The sequence below is a fragment of the Mirounga leonina genome, unplaced genomic scaffold (assembly GCF_011800145.1).
Source record: "Mirounga leonina isolate KUSES-001 unplaced genomic scaffold, KU_Mleo_1.0 Mir_129, whole genome shotgun sequence".
Classification (NCBI taxonomy): Eukaryota; Metazoa; Chordata; class Mammalia; order Carnivora; family Phocidae; genus Mirounga; species Mirounga leonina.
Genome location: NW_023270323.1, coordinates 77,183,588 through 77,207,090, shown reverse-complemented (window position 1 = coordinate 77,207,090; position 23,503 = coordinate 77,183,588). Strand labels below are relative to the sequence as shown.

Sequence of the window (23,503 nt, the reverse complement as noted above, 5' to 3'; positions counted from 1 at the left end):
ATGCGGCAATTTTGACCCTGTGATTCCACTTCTGGGAGGCGGCGTCATGGGGACGGGTGCAAACCTTGGTGAGAAAAGGGTTCTGTAGTGTGGTCTTCAGTGGACCCCGGAGAAGTGTTTCAGCTACTTTGAATGTTTTTTGTTTTTTTAAGATTTTATTTATGTATTTGACACAGAGAGAGATAGCCTGAGACAGAGAGAGCACAAGCAGGGGGAGCTGCAGGACGAGGGAGAAGCAGGCTCCTCACTGACCAATGTGGGGCTCGATCCCAGGACCCTGGGACCATGACCTGGCCTGAAGACAGATGCTTAACAACTGAGCCACCCAGCCGCCCCTCCTTTTTTTTTTTTTTTTTAAATTGAAGTGAAATTCATGATCAAAAAATCAACTGTTTTGTTTTGTTTTGTTTTTTTAGAGAGGGCACACAGGCGTGGAGGGGCGCATGGGGGAGAGGCAGAGGGAGAGAGAGAGAGAGCATCTCAAGCAGGCTCTGGGCAGAGAGCCTGACACGGGCCGGATCCCACGACCCCAAGATCATGACTGGAGGCCAAATCAAGAGTCAGATGCTCAACCGACAGAGCCACCCAGGCGCCCCCCAAAATCAACTATTTTAAAATGTACAACACACTGGCATTTAGTACATTTACAATATTGTTTAACCACTACTTATATGGAGTTCTAAAGTATTTCCATCACCCCTAAAGGTGCCCCGTCAGAGCCCCATCCCTTGCTATGGCTGAGTGACCTTCCCCCTGCCAGATAGAAAAGACCGCATTGTGTTTATTTATTTTTCTAGCTGCGGACATTTGGGCTGTTTTCACCTCTGAGCTCTTGTTCATGCGTTGTTATGCCACTCGACCTACGTCAGCTTCACCTGTGACGTCTGCAAAACGGGGACAAGGGAAGGACTTACCTCGTGGGGTTGCTGGGAGGCTGAGTGGATTATAGATGTGAGGCCCTGACTGGGTGCCTGGCCAGAGCTCCATTGTTGATTCTGTTGGGTGTTTGCTCACAATTGGACATTTACTGAGCACTTACTGTGTACCCTTTTAAGCCCTATACCTGCATTAACTCATTTATTCCAATGTTTTCCCTTCATTGATTAATTTCTCCAGCAACTCTGTGGGGGTAGGAGCCACTGGTCAAGTCTGCTTTATAGAAAGCCGGGGCCCTGAGAGGTCGGCTCAGGAGTGGCCCATGGGAGCAGGACTTGAACGAGCCCACCTGACCCTGAAGCCCGCGTTCTTCATGCCTTTGCTGGTCTACACTCTCGGGGTTGTTTACACAGCCATCCACAGGGATGTCCGTGGTCGTCACCTCTGGACTGGGGACTGTGGGGGATTTTCGCCTTTTCTCTCCCCTGGACTGTCTTTCTCACATTTCTGTCATTGTTTGTTTTTACAATGAACAAATAATAATTTTGTAATCAGAAAGAAACAGTAAATATGACTTTAGATCATAACACATATGTTAAGTGAAAAGAGCCGAACACAAAATCTCAGGTACAGCTTGATCCCCACAGGTCAAAATGTGTACAGAAACCCCCCAGCGGACTGTTCCCCCAACGTACTAATAAGGTTTGCTGAGCCTGATGGGGTGATTGTGATGTTTGGTCTAAGTTTGTTGTGTTTCTAGCTTTTCCAGCTGTATTTTGACAACAGACAAGTATCACTTTTATATTTGGAGAGAGATCCTAAAAACAGAAGACCCCCCTTCCCAGCTAGGACCCCTGGGTGTCTCTGCCTTGGGCCGGCTGGTCAGGTGCGTCTGGTCCGCTGACAGGCCAGGAAGCTCATGTGAAGTTGTCAGATGGGAGGTTCCTGCACCAAGGGACTGGCCCAGGGCTTGCTGGCCGGACACCGCCGTTTGGCATTCCATCACCATCCAGAGACACAGAGACACAGACAGGACACTCCAGCCTCAGGGACTCCAGTGCCTGGACCGGGGCCACCTCAGCCTTGGACGTCCCGCCCAGCTACCTCCCCTTCCACCTGGAATTCCTGCCCCCCTCATCCCCCCAGGGTGTGCTTCCCAGATCCTCAAGCTCCCTCTGGTGCAATCAGCAGGGCCCAGTGGCACATGAAAAAGGGCCACCGGTGATTCAAATTAAGTGTTGGTCCTGGCTGGTTTTGTGTGTTGTCGGGTGCCCCCCCACCCCAGCCCCACCAAGTGGACAACTCCGTAGCTCCTTCTCCCTCTGCCTGACGCACACTTGAGTCTAGGCCCCGAGCCCTCCCTGGCCCCGGTTCAAAGTGATCTCGAGCACCAGGAAAAGCAGTGGTCAAGCCTCCCTGGACAGGGCTGTGCTGTAGCCAGGATGACCAGTGAGAAGGCTGAACCCATGACCACAACATGCAGGGGCAGAAGGGTTGGACCAGCTCCATCTGGGGGATGCCATTCCGCAAGGCTGTGACGGATGGGTGGGAGTTTGACGAAATGAGCTGGGAGGAGAAAGATTTCTCAGCCAAGGAAGGGCGGGGAGGGCAGAGGACACCCCTCTGACCCCATGGCCACCTCTGCCGTGGCAGGACACCCAGGCGAGCCCAACCCTGCCCCAACAGCCCCTGCCAGGAAAACAGGTCAGAGCAGGACGGACCCTGGTGGCATTGCATGCAAGCTGGGCTGGGACACACGGCTTGAGCCGAGGAGGGTGGGTGGCCTGGGCTGGCCCCTTGGCCTCCCTGGCCCCGTCGCTCCCGCCAGGACACCCAGGCCGCCCAGCGAGGTGTAGGGCAGTCACAGCCAGCTAGCAGGGCGGGAGGGCTGCCCCCCTGCCCAGACCACAGGATGGGTGGGAGCCCTGTCCCCACCCAGCTGTCCTGACACAGCTCCACCCAGGATGTAGGCCCAGGCTCCCGTGGACTGAATGTGCCCCTTAGCAGGACGAGGGACCTGGCCAAGGCAACCACGTTGAGCCTCAGTGTCCCCATCGGTAAATGAGGATGAGTTCTTCCCTCGCAGCTCTCCAGCACATCCCGTGACATATTGTTGGAAAAAGTGCATTTAAACGTTGGAAGCTCGTTCGCACTGGATCGTTGTTACCGTTGCTACCATTACTATGACTGTATTATTTATTAGTGGTGACTATTATTATGGGAGAACACCCAAGAAGAAGACAGATCTGGTTTTGATTCCAGCTCCACTGTGGGTAGCTACAGATCGGGGCAGATCACTTTTTTGAACCTCCGTTTCCCATCTGTAATCACCTAGGAAGTGTGTGTCCCGGGGCTCTGCAGTGGGGGGTGGCCAGCCTCTGGGAAAGGCCAAGGTCAGTCCAGAAGGGCAAGGCTCAGCAGGGGCAGCTCAGAAGAAGCGGCGTCCTCTTGGACCAACCCCAGGCCACCGCCCGGGTCTCTGCGTGCATCCCAGCCCGCGGCTGACCCCACCGTCCCACCCGGCCTACAGTGCTAACTCTCACAACCCCCCAGCCACAAACGAGCCCTGGCGGTTCATGAGGCATCCCGCCTAGAGGGTGCGGCCAGCCCCTTATCCAAATAGCGCCACTGAGCTGCTGCTGGGGGAGGCCCCGAGCTGGGCACGGAGCCCACGCAAGCAGAGGGCCAGCGGAGACAGACGACAGCCACAACCAGCCAGCCAGCCAAGCAGCATCTCCACCAACATGCAGGTTCCAGGGCCTGGGACTTGGGGAGGGTCAGGCAAGGCTTTGAGCAGGCGGCCTTTGGCTGAGCCTTGGAGGGGCCCACGGCCTGGCTTCTACCGCTCCCACCACTTCGTAAGTCCAGGCTGGTTCTTGGCTCCTGTGCCTGATACATGCCCGGGGCTTCATAGGGCCTGGCGAGTGCACACGGAATGAGTGAATAAAGGCAGGAATGAATGAATGAGGGACACAAGGCGGGGGGATATTGTATTATCTTTATATCAGACTCCGAATTCTCTCAGCGAAAGAACTCAACTCTGTGAAATTACTTAGTTGAGCCTCTTAGGGTAGTAATGGAAGCATGGGAAGGTTTGGGGACTGAAGAGTGCCCCACCCCCCATCCTTCTCCTCCAGGAGGTGAGTAGGGCTCTCCCCAGCCGAGACTGCCCAAGGGGCGGGAAGTCCTGATGGTCAGAGCCCTTGCTGTACTGTGTGGCCTCAGGCCATCCAGTGACCTGTCTGGGCCTCGGTCTTCTCATCTGTGAAATGGGATCGTGACTGCAGTGCATACAGGACTGTGTCAGGATGGGAGGGTTAGCGGGCAGCAAGGCTGTGCTCCGAAGGGATCGCTAGCCTGCTTCCTGCTCTCCGGAGCCCCCACCGGCCGTGGGGGGTGGGTTCCGTGGAGAGCCAGAGCAGGCAGCTCTCTTCATTCATGCTCCTGGGCATCCTGGTGCCGGCCGTGCTGGCTGCTGGCCCCCCCTTTAATGATCAGGTCTGTCCCCACACCCTGGTGTGACTCTGTCTGCCTGTACGCATTCATTTAGGCCCCATAAAACAGGGTGACAACGAGCCACGTCAGAGCTGAGCAGAGAAGGCGTTCCAGGGGCCTCCCAATGCAAACAGACACCCAGGAGGGCGGTCTGGGGCTCTTGGGGGCAGCTGGGCTGTGTCTGCTAGAAAAACCTGGCAGGGCCTGGGCCAACCCTCCTTAGACAGTAGGTGAAGGAGGGAGACAGACAGAGACTGAGACAGAGAGGCAGAGGGAAGAGGACAGGGAGAGAAAGTCCTTGAAAGGACCGGAGACAGGGAGTCGGGAGGGTGGGAAGGAGAGAGTCGTGAGGGCAGGTGGGCAGGGAGGGGGATCTTCTGAGGGGCAGCCTGGGCTGTACAGCTCAGATGTGGGGAAAGTGCACAGGAGCCAGGGTGGGCCCCGGAGGGGTGTGTGGCCCACCTGGAAGGCCCCCTGCAGCCCACCCGCAGCCGCCTCCTCCCTGTTCCCAGCCAGGGCCAATCCACGCGCTGCCTCGTTCCCGGGCGAACAGCAGTGCCTGGCGACAAAACTTCACGTACACACCAACACACAGCACCATCACTGACCGACGCTCACAACTGCTCCCGTTCCCGTGGGCTCCGGGCCAGGTGCACGCGTGGTCGGCACCACCCAGGGCCTCCAGCTGCAGGGGGGGGCAAGGACAGACCGGGGACCTGCTTCCCCAGGCTGCCGGTGTCCTGGGCCCACAGAGTCCCCAGAAGTAACCGGTGGGGTCCTCGTGATGTGGGAAACAAAGGCAGAAGGAAATGTAGATCAAATTAAGTCCTTCTGACTTGCAACCCATTGACAAATACTTGAGGCAGGCAGAGTATAAAGTTCCTCCAGGAAGCTCCCAACTGTCTTCATGGTAATGCCTCAGGAGAGGGAAAAACAGCCTGAACTTGACAATGGCAAGGCCTCCATTATCTTGCAGGTCCTCTTTAGCTTATGCAAGTTCTTTTGAAAACCTCCCTTTTTCCTTAGCCCCAGCTCCCACGTGTCTGATCAGCCAGCCCTCCCAACCCTGGGGCAGCCGCTCTTTCTGCCCAGGGGTCCTGTCCCCTTGCACCAAAGACCTGTCAAGCATTCTTTCTTGGCCATCGACTCCGGACCCCATCAACCTCACCAACATCCAAAAACGGCATCACTGGAGCCTCCGGGAGCTTCACTGGGGACTCCACAGCCCTTCTTCTGCCCACCCTGCATTCATTCCACAACCCAGACGACAGCTGGGGCCCCTCGCCTGGAGACCCCCTACGAGGGGTTTCTCTGTCCTGGGCCCACTATCCCGCTGCTCCTCATTGGTCCTCGTGGGACACTCAGCTTCTTATTCTCATTGCACACCTCAGATCCACTGCTAACGAGCAGTGTGAACACAGCAGAGCTTCGGGAATGGGGAGACGGGGACCCAGAAGGGAGCTTCACGGGTCAGCAGCACAGACATCTAGAAAGGAGCAGAAGCATCACGCATGCAGAAGACATCCGGATGTGGACGGCCACCGTGGTGGGCAGCAGCTGGGGTTGGTGCCTGGCCCGCCTGCCTCTACCTTCCTCCAAGTCCAGGGCAGATCGGAAGGGCGGGACCGCCCCCACCCCAGCAGCCCTCCACCAAGCAGGGCTCATTGGACAGGTGAGCTCTCGGCCTTCCGTTCTGACCCACCCACCTCTGCGGAGATAGATTCGGAGCAGTTATAAAACCCCGGGGAGTAGAACCAGCTCATGATGCCCAGTCAGGCCACGCCAAGATGGTCACAGGACACCTTAAGGTTGTCAATTTTTATAATCGTAAACCTTTTTCGTAACTTTACTTTTTAAATTGCGGTTTCTATTGAGATGTAACATAAAATCTCAATAGCATAAAACCTGTATATTTAAAAATATACAATCCAAGGGCACCTGGGTGGCTCAGTTGGTTAAGCGCCCGATTCTTAATTTCAGCTCAGGTCATGGTCTCAAGGTCGTGAGATCGAGCCTGGCGTCGAGCACTACACACTGGGCGTGGAATTGGCTTAGGATTAGCTCTCTCCCTCTCCCTCTGCCCCATCTCTAAAAAAAATTAAATAATAAAATGAAGTATACAATCCAGTGGCTTTTAGTACATTCACAATGTTCTGCAACTGATGTACTTTTTGAATAAAGGTGAGGTCCAGAGCTGATGGCCAAGTTCTTACGACATCTTTGGTGCAAAATGGCAGGTTTATTAAAGCACAGGGACAGGACCCCTGTGCAGAAAGAGCTGCTGCCCCAGGGTTGGGAGGGCTGGCTGATTAGATACTTGGGAGTTGGGGGTAAGGAAAAAGGGAGGTTTTCAAAAGAACTTTCATATGCTAATTTTTTTTTTTTTTAAGATTTTATTTATTTATTTGACAGAGAGAGACACAGCGAGAGAGGGAACACAAGCAGGGGGAGTGGGAGAGGGAGAAGCAGGCTTCCCGTGGAGCAGGGAGCCCGATGCGGGGCTCGATCCCAGGACCCTGGGATCATGACCTGAGCCGAAGGCAGATGCTTAACGACTAAGCCACCCAGGTGCCCCTCATATGCTAAAATGTTAAAGAGGACCTAGGAGATACTGGAGGCCTTGCCATTGTCAAGTTCAGTTGTTTTTCCCTCTAGGGAAGAATTAACATGAAGACACTTGGGAGCTTCCTGAAGGAGCATTACACTCTACTGGCCTCAAGTATTTGTCAATGGGCTGCAGGTTAGAAGAACACTTAATTTTATCTACATTTCCTTCTGGAAGTCAGGTTATTGATAAGAGCGCTTTTTTCTTGTAAATCACAAAGACTTTTGTAAACGGAGGGAGACTCAGGTCCTGCAGGGCTGTGATCTAAGTTAACCATTTGTTTTTCCTTCCCTTAGCTTTAGGGCAGCCAGGAGTGGCTGAGGAAGGTCACATATATCCCACCTGGGAGGGAGGCGGGGGAGGGTTTTCGGGGTGTCAGCTTGTGCTTTCTCCCCAGCTTGCCTTATGCTCCCTCATCACAACCATCACCACTGTCCATTTCTAGAACATTTGCATAAAGATACCTTGTATCCACCGGCAGTCACACCCATTCCCCCTGCTCCAGCCCCTGGCATCCCTCCAGCAACCACCCATCCACTTTCTGTTTCTGTTGATTGGCCTGTTTTGGACATTTTACATAAAAGGCATTATAGAACACGTGGCCTTTGTGTCTGCCTTCCTGCACTTAGCATCATGGGTTTGGATTCACCCGCGTTGTAGCGCACATCAGGACTTCATTCCTTTTTATGACTGAATCATATTCCGTTGGATGGATAGACCGCACTTGGGGTGCCCGGGCATTTGATGATGACTGTGGGTTGTTTCTTTTTTTTTTTTTTAAAGATTTTATTTATTTATTAGAGAGAGAGAGAGAGAGATCACAAGCAGGGGGGAGGGGTAGAGGGAGAAGCAGACTCCCTGCTGAGCAGGAACCAGGATGTGGGACTCCATCCCAGGACCCTGGGATCATGACCTGAGCCGAAGGCAGATGCTTAACCGACTGAGCCACCCAGGCACCCGTGTGGGTTGTTTCAAACAAACTTTCAAGATATGTGATTTAGAAAATAATTTTTTTATTTTATTATTTATTTATTTTAAAAAGTTGTATTTATTTTTGACAGAGAGAGGCACAGCGAGAAAAGGAACACAAGCAGGGGCAGAGGGAGAGGGAGAAGAAGCAGGCTTCCCACGGAGCAGGGAGCCTGGGATGCGGGGCTCGATCCCAGGACCCTGGGACCATGACCTGAGCCGAAGTAGGACACGTGATGTGATAAGCATTGGGGTTATATGCAACTGATGAATCACTGACCTCTACCTCTGAAACTAATAATACATTACATGTTAATTGAATTTAAATAAAAATAAATTATTGGGGCACCTGGGTGGCTCAGTCATTAAGCGTCTGCCTTCGGCTCAGGTCATGATCCCAGGGTCCTGGGATCGAGCCCCGCACGAGGCTCCCTGCTCTGTGGGAAACCTGCTTCTCCCTCTCCCACTCCCCCTGCTTGTGTTCCCTCTCTCGCTGTGTCTCTCTCTGTCAGATAAATAAAATCTTTAAAATAAATAAATTAATTAATTTTTAAAAATGCTACTCTAAGCAATGTACAGATTCAATGCAATCCTTATAAAAATCCCAATGTCAGTTCTCAGTAGAAATAGAACAATCCATCCTAAAATTCATATAGAATCTTAAAGATCCCCAAATGGAATAAAGTTGGAGGTTTCACACTTCCTAATTTTACTTACTACAAAGCCACGGTATCAAAACTGTGGTACTGGCATAAAGAAGAGCATATAGACCAATGAAATAGAATAGAGAGCCTAGAAATAAACCCTAATATAAATGGGCGAGTGATTTTCTTTTTCTTTCTTTCTTTTTTTTTTTAAGATTTTATTTATTTATTTGACAGAGAGAGAGCGAGAGAGGGAACAGAAGCAGGGGAGTGGGAGAGGGAGAAGCAGGCTTCCCGCTGAGCAGGGAGCCCGATAGGGGCTCGATCCCAGGACCCCGGGATCATGACCTGAGCTGAAGGCAGATGCTTAATGACTGAGCCACCCGGGCACCCCATGGGTGAGTGATTTTCAACAAGGGCACCAAGGCCATTGAATGGGGAAGGGACAGTCTTTTTAACAAATGGTGCTGGAAAGACTAGACATCTACATGCAAAAGAATGAAGCCGGACACTAACTTCATACCATATGCAAAAGTTCACTCAAAATGGATCTAAATATAAGAGCTAAAACCATTAAACAAATAGAAGAAAACTGGGGAAAAGCTTCATGACGTTGGAATCAGCAATGTGTCCTTGGGTATGACACCAAGAGCACAGACAACAACACAACAAATTATAAACTGGACCTCGTTGAAACTAAAAACTTTTGGGCGCCTGGGTGGCTCAGTCGTTAGGCGTCTGCCTTTGGCTCAGGTCATGGTCCCCAGGGTCCTGGGATCGAACCCCATGTTGGGCGAGTCTGCTTTTCCCTCTCCCTCTGCTCCTCCACCCCACTTGTGCTCGCTCTCTCTCTCAAATAAATAAATAAAATCCTAAAAAAAATCTTTAAAAAAAAAGAAACTAAAAATTTTTGTGTGTCAAAGGACACTATCAACAGAGAGAAAAGGCAACCTGTGGAATGGACAAAGACATTTGCAAATCATACATCTAATAAGAGATTAGTATCCAGTATATATAAAGAACCCCTACAACTAAACAACAACAGAAAACAGACAAGTGCATTAAAAATGGGCAAAGGACCTGTACTGATATTGGATGATGTGATCATGGGTCCCATCCCTTCCGGTGTTGAGCACCCTGGCTTTCCTAGTGACTGATGTTTCTCCAAGGAGGAGGCAGCTGGCAGGGAAGGATGCCTGGACTTCTCCAGCAGGCTGAGAGTACCTTGCTTTCTGGGTGATGGGCTGGAAGCTTTGAAAGAAAAGTAAGAACCCAGAGAGTGCAGAGCAGGCTCCTCCCGCCTGCCTGCCCATGGCTTGGCCCAGTTCCAGCTCCAGGCTCTCCTGCGGGGCTCCCAGCCACCTGTCCCCCCACCTCCAGCTACAGGAATGGTTGAGTCGCCCTGGCTGGGGCTGTCAGCCCTGGAATCTGAGCAGGCCTCAGTAGGGTGGCCACCTTGGCTGTCCCCAACTCAGTGCACCAACTCCCTGGGAGTCATCTCTGTGAGGAGCTGCTAAGACTAGATGGGGCCCTTGGCCCCCAAAGTCAGGGCAAAGAGAAGCAGCTCATGGGGGTGGGAGATATACGGGATCCTTTCTAAGGTCCCCTCCAGTCACCAGCATCTCAAGTTTAAGCAGAGGGGGGCATTTGTTGCTTGGGTTCCGTGTTAAACCACGGTGGTTTGGGAGGGTCAGTCCTCGGCGTGGTCCAGTGGAAGGTACAGCAGCAGGAGATGTAGTGATCATGAAGAAACTAGCAAGACCCATGATGACTGGAGCCTCACATCCCATCTGCATCTTGATTCTCTCGCCAGCTGTCCGCAGGGCACACCCTCTGCAGAGAGGCCTCCCTGACCAGCAGCTGAAACCGCACCCCTCCCTGCCTCATTTTACCTGGGTTCCTGCCACGCCCCGCGCCTGGCAGCACACTCACCTCCTTGGGGTGGGTGTGGTGCTCAGAGGCCGGGTCCGAGGACCCAGAGGGGGTCCCAGAGGACCAGCCAAGAACGTCCCTGGCTGGATACAGGATGGAAATCAAACCTGAGGGGCGCCTGGGTGGCTCAGTTGGTTGGGCGGCTGCTTTCGGCTCGGGTCATGGTCCTGGAGTCCCGGGATCGAGTCCCGCATCGGGCTCCCTGCTCGGCGGGGAGTCTGCTTCTCCCTCTGACCCTCCTCCCTCTCATGCTCTCTGTCTCTCATTCTCTCTCAAAAAAAAAAAAAAAAAGAAAGAAATCAAACCCGAGCCAGCAGGAGGTGAAAGCAGAGCTTATTGAAGTCACAGAGAGAGATACAGATGAGCGTCTGGGAGACTCGGAATGGAAAGGAGTATGAATGAGTCTCATCTCTGTCGGGGGCTGGGGGGTTTTACTGAGGACGGTGGTCCGGTGTATGCGCCCCCTCAGGCTACTGGGAACCGGTTAGAACAAAGGTGATGGCCCAGGTGTTATTCCTTGGAACCAGGGGGTCTTGGCGTTGAGATGTCTAGTGCCTGGTGGTCTGGAATATGCCTGTGATGGCTTCGTCCAGTCATTCTCACCTGGTCTTTCCTTAGAGGTTGTCTATTCTAGAGAAATCATTCACTTCTTGTCCCTTACAAGGAGGACATACGCTGTTTACATTATTAAAGCAGGACGACAGGACCCATGGGCAGAATGAGCTGGCTGATGGTGTAGCCGGGCTTGGGGGAGGTAAGGACACAGGGAGTTGTCCCAAAGGACTTACATATGCTAAAAAGGACCCTCAGGATAAGGAAGGCCTGGCTATTATCAAGCTAAGGTTGTTTTTCCCTCTGGCAAAGCATTAACTTGAACATAGTTGGGAGTTTCCTGGCGGAAGGTCACACAGATCCCACCCAGGAGTGTGTGCATGGGGTGGGGGAGTGGGGGGGGGCGGAGTTGTTGAGGTTGCTGGGTGTCAGGTTGTGCTTTGTCCTCAGCTTGCCTTCTGCTCCCTCATCAACTAGAACCTTAGGTCCATGCAAGCAGCACTCTGCTCTGATCACTCCTCATTCCTCCTCCGACAGCAGCACCGAGCACGTAGTAGTGCTTAAAAAATATCTAACTCATGAAAGAGGCATCCTGTGAAGTATGCTTACTCGTAACCATTTTCCAGAGAGGTGGTGCAATTTCTCCAAGAATGTACAGCCGGAAAGGGGTGGGGCTGGGATTTGCACCAGAAGGTGGGTCTTCCTGTTCAGTGAGTCGCGGAGCCCATAGCACACGGTGGATGGTGTTGGCACGTGTTTGTCTCTGTGTGACCTGATGGGACATCCCAGGAGCAGGCAAGTTCTGTGGCACCACTGCCGTCATCCTAGAGGGTGAGGGTCCCCTCTCTCTCCTGCTGGGGGTTCACTCCTTTAGGTCCTGGTTGATGGGGCACCTCCTCTAGGAAGCCTTCCCTGACCTGCTCCCAGCCAACGGGTCTCTTTTCTTCTCTAGACAGTCCTAGGCCCTTGTACAAACTCCTACTAAAGTGTGCATTGTGAGTACACAGGACAGACTTGGGGGCGGCTTTCCCAGGTGTGAATCCCGAGGGGCTATCAGAAGCCTGGACGTATCACTTCACCCCTCGGAGCTCCCTCTCTCACCTGGACAGTGGACGCACTAGGACCCACCCTGCCTGGGCTGCCAGAACGCAGCACCACAGACCGGGTGGCTTGAACAAGACATCCATTGCCTCACATTCTAGAGACCAGAAGCCCAAGGTCAAGGTGTGGGCAGGGGTGGTTTCTCCGGAGGCCTGTCTCCTTCCTTGGCTTGCAGATGGTCCTCTTCTCCCTGGGTCCTCGCAAGGTTGCCCGTCTGTGCATGCTTGTGCCCTGATCTCTTCTTATAAGGACACTGATGAGGGAGCAGAAGGCAAGCTGGGGACAAAGCACAAGCTGACAACCCCGGAAACCCTCCCCCGCACCCCCTCCCAGGTGGGGTGTGTGAGCCATTCCTTAGGCACTCCTGGCTGCCCTAAGCTAAGGGAAGGAAAAGCAAATAGCTTAAGAGAGATCACAGTCCTTCAACACCTGAGTCTCCCTCCGTTCACAAATGTCTTTGTGATTTACAAGAAAAAAGCACGCTTATCAATAACCTGACTTCCAGCAGGAAATGTAGATAAAATTAAATGTCCTTCTAACCTGCAGCCCATTGAGAAATACTTGAGGCAGGCAGAGTATAAAGTTCCTCCAGGAAGCTCCCAACTGTCTTCATGGTAATGCCTCAGGAGAGGGAAAAACCACCTCAACTTGACAATGGGAAGGCCTCCAGTATCTTATAGGTCCTCTTTAGCCTATGCAAGTTATTTTGAAAACCTCCCTTTTTCCTTAGCCCCAACTCCCAAGTATCTGATCAGCCAGCCCTCCCAACCCTGGGGCAGCAGCTCTTTCTGCCCAGGGGTCCTGTCCCCCAGCTTTAATAAAACCACCATTTTGCACCAAAGACGTCTCAAGAATTCTTTCTTTCTTGGTCATTAGCCTCTGGACCTCACCTACATTCCAAAACTACATCAGACACCAGCCGGATTAAATGAGGACCCAACCATATTGATCTCATTTTAACTTGATCACCTATGGAAAGACCCTATCTGCAAACACAGTCACATTCTGCAGTGTGGGGGCGGGTGGGTGGGCTAGGGCTTCAACGTAGGGATTTTGGAGACACAATTCAGCCCATAGCACTGCCTTTCATCTCACACTCAAACTCCTGCTCCGTTGCCTCTGACAAGGGTTGCCAGCTTCGGCTTGCATACCTCCAGTGGCAGGGAGCTTTCTACCTCCCAAGGGGATAAATGGTGGACAGTGATTTCTGGCAGTGGCTGCCGTCCTTTAGAGCAGCCCCACATGGAGGCTGAAATCCCTTTGGCCCTCTAGAACGGAGAGGGCTGTTTCCCCGTCTTGAGCAATTCAAAACAGGTTGGTTTCCGTCCTGAACAGCAGGAGAGCTTGCTTGTTTGGGAAGGCAAATTCAAAGGCAGATTCCTGCTGGTAGACTTATCTGTGTTTTGTTATCTGCCTTGAACAGAAGTGGCTTTGGAAGCCCCAGAGTGTGGACGCCTGGTTTGCCCAGATAAATGTCATGTCTGCACCCAAAGGAAGCTATAAATAGGTCACCAGGGAGGGGAGGGGGTGGCTTTAGGGGTGGCCACTGTGAAACTGAAAATTATTTTCTTCCCACTCAAAGGAGCTGGATTGTTGCTGTGGGGTCCCATCCAGATGGTGAGAGGGGGCCACTGGGGACGTTCAGATCAAGTTTTACTCAATTCGGTTTGGCTTTAAAAATCCATTCTCAAAAAATAAAAAATAAAATAAAAATCCATTCCCAGAGCTCAGCAAAGGAAACAATTATTATTTTTGTACCCCGATTTCATCTATTTTTTTCTGAAAATTTTTTACATTCCAAGCATGATACATGTTTATTATAGACAGGATGAAAAAATGTAGCTGGACGTGAGGAAGAGGACAAACATTACCTTTAATCCCATCACCTAAAACAATGTTAAACATTTTGAGGCACCTCTCTCTCTCTCTCTCTCATCAATGGGATTATACTTAAAAACAGATTACACTGTATCTCTTGCACCCACCGGAGGCGACACCTAAGAGTGATGAATAAGACAGCCAAGGGCCAGTTGTCCCCTTGGAGCTCGAGTCCGGAGGGGAGACTGAAAAAACAGATAGATGAATTTTCAGGCCATTTCCAATTTCCCTGTTACAAACAGGACTACAGTGAACTCTGGTTCTGTGGATAGCCTGAACGCATACATGTCGATTGCCTAGGATGACTTTTTTTTTAAGATTTTATTTATTTATTTGAGACAGAGAGAGAGAGAGAGCACAAGCAGGGGGAGCAGACTCCCCACTGAGCAGTGAGCTTGATGCTGGGCTCCATCCCAGGACCCTGAGATCTCGACCTGAGCCGAAGGCAGACGCTTAACGGCTGAGCCACCCAGGCATCCTTGGATCACTTTCTAAAAGTGGAATTTATGACACAGGGTTTCTACCAATATAAGCAAACTGTAATGATCGTCTTCATGCATATTTGTATTAGCATGTCGATTCCTTCTGCCTGCGTTAGACCTATAGATTCTCTGGACTCATGGGCATTTTGCAGCTTTCCCGTCTAGGTGAATCTCTCGTCCCTCTCCCTAGCTAGTTTATATACCCCGAGGAACAGAGTGTTCATTCCCTCCTCCCGCAGCTCATTCCATCTCTGGGTGGCCCTGCCCAATATTGAAATGATATTGGTCTTCCTGGGCTTCCACCACTGGCCCTGGTTCTCAAAACTGTGCAGAACAAATCATGTAGGCCCTACTGAGCTTGGGGCCAGCTCCACATCCTCTTGGAGGGCTGACCTTGCAGACTGTGCACACAGCTCCCACCCCAGCTGCATGGCAGTTCCTTCCCTGGGACTCCACCCAGGGATTACCTCACCTCCCCCAGGGAGCCTCCCCAGACTACCCCTCCCTGAGGAGCAGGTGGTCCAGCTCTTCTGCACTCCTGCTCCCATCCCCCCCTCCCTGGAAGCTTGCGTTTCTTTCACTGGGCAGCTTCAGCTCCATCTCTGCCCCCACTGGGCACTGGATAAAAACCTGTCATATAAATGAATGGAGGACAGGATTCTAGCACCTGTGTCTCGGGCAAACTCTGTGACTGTGGGCGCACTGCCCCGAGCTGTACCGTGGACACTAAATCAGCTATGCACGTGCCCAGCCCCTGAGAAGGGGCTGTTCCAGCTGAGACCCCAAGGAGGAGGGTCCTCATGCGAAGGGGGCAGGCAGCAGAATTCCAGGCCCAGGGAATGGTAGGTACAAAGATCTTGAGATGGGACAAAGCCAGGGCGACGCCAAAATTGATCAGAAGGCATGTGAAGAGCCCTAGTTTCTTTGTTCAGTCACTACTCACCGAGCCAGGGTGTATGCTGGCCCCAGCACACGCCCTCCAAGGGCTGAGAGGTGAGTGGGGAAGATCGGGTGATTGCAGACATACACCTCAGCCAAGGATTCCTGCTTGTGGACCCTGACCTTGGGAATTCTGTGATTGACCCATTGACCCACGGTTTCCCGGACTCGCAGGCTGATTTCTTAATACAGTGATTGGTGTGTTCATTCATTCATCTAACAAGTCTTGATTATGGCCTTCTGTGACCCAGGCATGGTGCTGGGCTCTGGGGAACGGGCATGACCGAGACACACAGCAACTTGACCCCCGAAGGATACGCTCTAGAGGGATCGACAAGTGCTACCTACATGGGGAAAATCACACAGAGCCACGGGACAGAGCGGAGCGGTGGGTGGCAGCAGACTCCGGCCCAAGGAGGAACCAGTCAAGCTCAGGCCTGAAGGAGAGGCAGGGGGCAACCCCGTGAGGATCAGAGGAACAGCCTGCGCGAAGGCCCAGCACCGGAGCGGGCTTGGCATGTTCGGGGATGCGAGGGAAGCCCGGTCTCCGGGTAGATGAGCAGTGGCCCCGCCTGCCCGCTGGACATGTGTTTTGTCCACTACAAATCACCCCTTAATGTGAAGGCGCTGCCAACGAAGACGTGCCCCGTCTCCGGCCACACACAGTGCGGGCGTCTTCTGAAAACCGGCAGAGGCAGCCTCCCCCGGCTGGTCCAGCCTCTCCCTCCTCTGGCGGGAGAACAGAGCCACGTTGTGAGCTCTGCCCAGGATGCCGTGGGCAAACAGAAGGGCAGGCAGGCTGGGCGCTCAGAAGCGCTCATTGAACCCCCGCGCCCGGCCAAGAGTTCAGCCAGGAAGAAACAGGTCTTTATGAGGGGAAGGCCCAGCACGGCCTGAAACGGAGGACAAGCCAGGCCATCCATCCGCAGCCTTTGTGTGGCTGGGTCGGGAGGGTGGCGGGGCTGGACACAGAGCCACAGCGCGCACAGAACCAGGGAGTCTCCCTTCATGGTCTGCGGGCAGCTTGTCTTACTGGGAGGGATTCACACACGGAGACACACATCTGCCTTTCTTGTACTTCCCTCCCCCGGGACAGAAAAAAATGTTTTTAATTCCCACATGAAGCGTGCTGGTCCAGGAATAATGCCACGTGAGTCTCTGTAGCCCTCGACACCTGAGTTCAAGAGCTCCTCTGCGATTCCATGAAGTGGGTGTCCCTGGTCCCCAGCCCCATTCTGCAGACAAAGAAACTGAGAGCCGGAGAGTCTTAGGAACTTGGCCAGGTTCATCGCTGTAACTAATGGAACAGGGATGGAACCAGGTCTGCCCCAGCCCCAGGCCTGTGCGTTTCACCATCATGGTGTGTGTCATTCCAGGGTGTATCCAGAAACTTGACCTGGTCAGGACACGCAGGGTGAGCTCACTTTGGGTATCGGCCAAGCTTACTTACAGCAAATGTTGGCGAAATCAGCCCAGGGGTGCAGGGGGACTCTTCAGGTGGGGACATTTCTTTCATGGGGTCAGGGCCTCGGGGAGCTGGGTCAGTCTCTTGATGGGCAGGAAAAATAGCAGAGACCCAGAGAAAGGGAAGGAGCATAGGCGGAATGGAGGGAGGGAGGCTCAGGGGCCTGCTGAACCTCTCAGTCCCTCCCCACACCCCCGGCAGACCCACCTGCCTGGGGAAGGGGGATCCTGCTCACTGCTCACCTGCCTCCAACCAGAACCCTCCCACCCATGCTCCCCAGCATGGGCCCCAGAGGGTCTCAATCAAATCTGCCCCACCTTTCCCCTCCTTTAGCTTTCCTGGGGACAGATTCCAAGGCCGCAGGACCTGCCCCGTCTCTGCCCTCACCTCCTGCCTCACCTGACTTTGGACTTGGCAGGCGAACAGAGCTCCGCAAGCACACTGGGTTCATGGCTCTGGGCCTGTGTCCCTGCGGTTACTCTGCTGGAATCCTTCCCCCCACTGTTCTTCTGGCAGGTTCTCTCCCCTCCTCCAAGGCTCCAAGGCCTCCAGCCCCTAGTGATTCCCCTGCCCAGCGCTTGTCACAGCAGGATTGATGACTCCTCTGTCCCTCTCCCCGTCACTTCCTTCTCAAGGGTAGGGTGGCGGGTCCCATTATTCTGGGCTATGGAGCAGACTACCCAGAGACTTCCTGAAACAAGGATTTGTTAACACAGATTCTGTGGGTGGAGAATTAGGGCTCCTCTCTGCCCCACATTGTCTGGGGCCTCAGCAGGAATCTTCTGGAGGTTCATTCATGACGGGCAGTTGATACTGGCTGTTCCTTGGGGGGGCCTCCCCACGTGGTCCTTCCATGTCCACTCATTTGGGCTTCCTCACAGCATGGCAGCCGGCTTCCCCCAGAGTGAGCATCCCCAGAGATGCAGGTGCAGGGGAGGTGCAGGGGAGACCCGAGGGGAGGGACTGCTTGGTGGGAGGAGTGCACGTAGGACTGCGGTTTATTTCAGAAGATTCAGCCGCTGCCCAGCGCAGCAACACCGAGCCTGGTGTAGGACCAGCCCCCAGCACCCGCTCAGGCTTACCTTGCTCCGGGGAAGTGACCCGAGGCAGGATGTCCAGAACACAAGGACTGAGAACATGCATTGACTTCTGGGAATCAGGGTGGCGGTGCGGGGGGAGGGGGGGTGACAGGTCCTGCCTCTCCTGGGACATGTGGGCCGACTCTTGAACCTTGGCAGGTCCAGCACAGAGTGGGATCAATGCACATGTGTGTCGACATACCCTGTCATCTGGGTGACTCCCTATCGGTGACGCCTTTAAAGATCTCTGGGGTCACTGGTGGCAGCTTGCTACAGACTGGGCCTAGCGCTTGCTGAGCGCCCCAGGGTGTCTGGATGGAACTTCACTCTGAGTGAAGTTATTCAGGGAAGCCATCCAAGGACTCCCAGGGCCCCGAAGATGAAGGCCAGTCTTTGAAGTGGCTTCGGGGGTCCCTCCAGCTCGCTGTCTTCCCCTAGCCTCAACGAGTCAAGGCCCCAGAAGTTCCCGCTACCCAAAGTCCACCATCCACAGAGCAAGATGCCCACTCTCTGCAGGCCTGTGCGGGTCGGACCCTCGGCCCAGCTGCACATTCTCGCTCCCATCTCCCGCTTAGCCTCTTTTTTCTTTGAATATGTAAAATTTCGTACGCTAAACTGTATTTTCACTAATTTGACAATGATGACTCCCCTGTATTATGTGCTCTCTGTCCCTGTTTCTGTGTGTTTGCACATGCTGTTTCCTCTGCTTGGAGGGCCCTTCCCCTCCCATTTCCCTCTGGAAAACTTTGACTCACCCTGCAATGTTTAGTTCAGCTATCACCTCCTCCAGGGAGCCATCCTTGACTACCCACCCCTACCCTGGACCTCACATAGAATGCCCAGGTTTCTTCTTGTGACCACCTAAGACGACTCTTTAGCACTCTCTCCCCGCCTGTCCCTTGAGGTCAGGGCCTGGGTCTTATTCACTGCCCAGGGCCCAGTACATGTGACACCCCAAACAGTGTTTATGGAAGGAATGAGTGAAGGATGCATTTGAAATGAGGCCATCTGGGGAGCCAGCCACTCTGGTCCAGCTTCCCTCTCTACCACTTCCAGGCTGTGTGATCTTGGGTAGTTTTCTTGACTTCTCTGGGCCCCTCGTCTCAAAGGCTGGGCGAGTCTGAAAGCTATGTGTGTCTGTCCATCAAACAGTGAGTATTTCTTTGTGGCTGTTCTCACGAGATTCGGAGACTGGGAGAAACATAAGAACGTAGGGCATACACTGGGTGCCCTGGGACGAAGAGCCAGGGTGGAGGGGGAGCCATGCGCAAGGGGGGGTGCATGGCCTTGAGCTGGTCTCCTCCCTGCGCCTGGCCTTGGTTTTCTCATCTGTCACAAGGTGGGGTGAGTAGGAATTTGAAGCCCGAGAGGCTGGCCCTTGAACCGGGGGCTAGTGGTTTCACTCCCCTGCCTCCTTCGTTGCTCTCTGCCTTCTCAGGAGGTCCAGCCACCCCTCGGCCCCGCTGTCACCTCCTATAGCCCCCACACTCCTGTCTGCCTTAGTATTGAGTGAAGTGCGTCTCGCACACACATGCACACACACGCATGCGTGTACACGTATCTCCACCTGAAAGAGTGTGGTTTACTGTCCTCTCTTCACGTGAGGGTCGTGTTTTCCGGTCACGGCCCCAGATTTATCTGGCCAGAGTCAGGATAAGTGACCAGGAAGTGGAGTCCCCACAAACAGAATCCGTAACACCTGACACCAGGGCCTTCGTCCCCTGTCTTCACTCTGAAACCTCAGGGAGAGGCACCAGGGGCCAAGCATGCTGCTGCCTCAGGGCCTTTGCACTTGCCGTTCCCTTATGCATTAGCTCCTTTTCCCCTCATCACAGTCCGGCTTCCTTCCTCTCCTGGTTCCGGTCTCAGAATGGATGACACCTCTCTACAAAGGTCTTCTCCATCCTGGGCCGTCCCAGGAGTGGGAGTGGGGAGCGTCCTGCATGGAGAGTGCGATGGCACGGTGGGCGGTGAGTGTGTGCTGGGCGGCTTTCCAGGGCATGCAGTGCACCTCTGCTCCCAGCCAGGTTAGAAGCGAATGGCATCTTCTCCGTGCTTCTGCTTCCCATCTGAAAGGTGGGTACTCACCCAGCAGGGCCGAGCAGGGGGCTCGGCACAAGGCCAAGTCCGCGCTGGCTATGGAATGTGGAAACACACTGCCAGGGGGTCACCACTCAGGGTCCTCCTGCCTGGAGCGCAGCACTCAGCCTGGGGGAGCCAGGAAGCCAGGGGTTGAGGAAAGGGGTGGAGGGGAAGATAGACAATGCCAAGAACAAAAGGAACAGCCCCTGACACCAAGACCACCTAGGTGGATCTCAAGGGCATCAGGCTGTGTGAACAAAGCCAGTCTCGGATGACATGCTGGATGATTCCATTTATATACCATTCTTGAAATTTTAAAAATATATAGAGCCAGGCACCTGGGTGGCTCAGTTGGTTAAGCATCTGCCTTAGGCTCGGGTCATTATCTCAGGGTCCTGGGATGGAGCCCCGCCCACTTCGGGCTCCCTGCTCAGCGGGAAGTCTGCATCTCCTCCCTCTGCCCCTTCCCTGATTTGTGCTCTCTCTCACTCCCTCTCTCTCTCAAATAAATAAATAAAATCTTAAAATATATATATATATAGCCATGGACAGAGAGCAGGTTAGTGGTGGCCAGGGGTTGGAGTGGGGAGGGGGTGACCAGCAGGTGGGTAGCACAAGGGAGTTTTCTGGGGTGGCAGAACAGTTCTGTACCTGGGGTGGTGGTTACAGAGAACTAGGTACAAAGAGAAAAAGTGAGTGCATGGAAAGGCAGGAGGAATCCGAATAAGGGGTTAGCTGGAGCGTCAATTTGCTGGGTCGATCGTTGCTCGGTGGTTAGGCAAGACATGTCACCATGGGGAGCTGGCTGAAGGGCACACATGAGCTCCCTAGATTATTTTTGCAACTTCTATGCAAGCTAAAACTACTTCAAAATAAAAAAGTTTTAAAACAAAAAACTCTGAGACTACTTCATCTAACAACAGCAGAGTGCACATTCTTCTCAAGTTCCCACTGAACATTTGAAGAGAGAGACCACATCAAAAACAGACCCTCAGATACACCTTACGTTGAAAAGAATGGAAACCATGCAATATGTACTCTCGGAATACAGTGGAAGTAAGCTAGAAATCATAATGGAGACAGTTGAAAAAACCCCAAATTCTTAGCAATCAAACAACAGTCTTCTCAATAACACACGGGTCAAAGAAGAAATGGCAAGAGAAATTTTAAAATATTTTGAACTCAATGAAACTGAAAACACAACTTATATAAGTTGTAGCAAAAGCAGTGCTTAGAGGGAGACTGTAGCACTCAACACATAGATTAGAAAAGCAGAAAGATGGGGTGCCTTGGTGACTCAGTCGGTTACGCATCTGACTCTTGATTTCAGCTCAGGTTATGATCTCAGGGTCGTGAGATCGAGTCCTGCACTGGGTGTGGAGTTTGCTTGGGATTCTCTTTTCCCTCTCCCTTTGCCCCACACCCATTCATGCACGAGGGCACACGTGCGTGCCCTCTCTCTCAAATAAATAAATAAATATTAAGAAAGCAAGCAAGCAGGGTGCCTGGGTGGCTCAGTTGGTTAAGCGACTGCCTTCGGCTCAGGTCATGATCCTGGAGTCCCGGGATCGAGTCCCGCATCAGGCTCCCTGCTCGGTGGGAAGCCTGCTTCTCCCTCTCCCACTCCCTCTGCTTGTGTTCCCTCTCTCGCTGTGTCTCTCTCTGTCAAATAAATAAATAAAATCTTAAAAAAAAAAAAAAAAGAAAGCAAGCAAAGCAGAAAATCCTGTGTTCTTGGGGCGTCTTGTTGGCATGATCTCACCCCCTCGCCACCCTGCACCTTCGAGGATGACCACTTAAACTAATAAACACAAGGGTTGGTGAAGATGTGGGGAGACTGGGACCGTGTGCACCGTTCATGGGAGTGTAAGATGGTGCGGCCACGCTGGAAAACTGTGGAGGCGCCTCCAAAAATTGAAATTAGAACCATCCTATGATCCAGCAATCCCACTGCTGGGTATTTATCCAAATCAACTGAAAGCAGGGTTTCAGAGGATAGTTAGACCCCCACGTTCAGAGCCGTGCTCTTCACAGAAGCCAAAAGGTGGAAGCAACCCAAGCGCCCATCAGCAGGTGGACGGATGAACACGGTGTGGTCCACGCACACGATGGGGTATTGTCCGCTGTTAGACAGGAAGCACATTCCGACACCTGCCACCACACGGATGAACCTGGAGGACACTCTGCTCAGCGAAAGAAGCCCGGCACAAAGAGACAAACACCGTAGGCCTGCCATCATATGAGGTGGCGAGAGTGGGCAGATTCAGAGACAAGGCAGGCGGTGGGCACCGGGGGCCGGGGAGGAGGGGCGGGGGGTTCGCGTTCAGTGGGGACAGAGTGTGAGTTTCGCGAGGAAAGAGTTCTGGGCATGGATGGCAGTGGCAGGGTGTACAACAGCGTTGAGCTTAACAGCACGAGAAACCGCTAAGATGGGAAATCTGTATGTAGTTTACCACAAATTCTTTTAAAAATAATAAAAACATTGATTGGACTAAAAAAAAATCAATTAAGGGGCGCCTGGGTGTCTCAGCTGGTTAAGCGTCTGCTTTCGGCTCAGGTCATGATCACAGGGTCCTGGGGTCAAGCCCCACATCGGGCTCCCTGCTCAGTGGGGAGCCTGCTTCTCCCTCTCCCTCTGCCGCTCCCCCTGCTTGTGTTCCCTCTCTCTCTCCCTGACAAATAGAAAAAAAATTTAAAAATCTAAAAAATAAAACAAATCAATTAAGAAAGAAGATAGGAACACTTATGTTTCTAACTTAGACAACGTGCAAAGCAAAACAACTCGCTGCTGGCACTTGGAGCTCAACTTGTCCCAGTGACTCCTAATTCCCACCTCCCACCCCGCCGGCCCTTCTCTCTGTTAGCGGTGTACCAGGAATCCACATGCTGTCAAGACAGTCCGCCAGCAAGCAGTTCCACAGTTGAGAGGGCGACAGGGATTTTTTGTGGGTTGGCGAGGGGTCTGCCTTTTTTCTCCCCCTGAGAAAACACTGCAATAGGGTTCCTGGTTTTGCCCGGACAAGGAGCTGAGTGACCCGGAACGGAGCCTGGAAGGTGCAGCCCTCACCAGGACCCCCTCCCCGGGCCTCCTTGCCCACAGCCTGCTCATCCTCGTGTGTCTTCCGTTCATCCATCAGATTGGGAGCACCTGCTCTGGGCCAGGCAACCCGGATTCAGGGTGCACAAAATGGACAAAGGCCAAGCTCCTTGCCATCGTGGGGGAGACAGACAGACGGACAAATCGACAAATGAGCATGCTCATAATGGGTGCCGAGAAGATGGAGAAGGACAGCAAACAGGGGTGAGGGACAGGACTGGCCATTGTATACTCCCTCCACCCCCCACCCCCGCCGCCCCGGGACTAGCTGCTCCCATCCCACCTTCCTCCCCTCCCACACCCTACG

The 23,503-nt window shown here is 53.1% G+C and overlaps 1 protein-coding gene across 1 annotated transcript; it reads right to left on the bottom strand.

Annotated features, from left to right (window-relative positions):
- Window positions 1-353: 353 nt before the first annotated feature.
- Window positions 354-6,594, bottom strand: LOC118010738. Its single transcript, XM_035005339.1, has one exon. The coding sequence runs from the start codon at window positions 2,983-2,985 to the stop codon at window positions 2,041-2,043; it is 945 nt and encodes a 314-aa protein (XP_034861230.1). The 5' UTR covers window positions 2,986-6,594; the 3' UTR covers window positions 354-2,040.
- Between the last annotated feature and the right edge of the window lie 16,909 nt (window positions 6,595-23,503).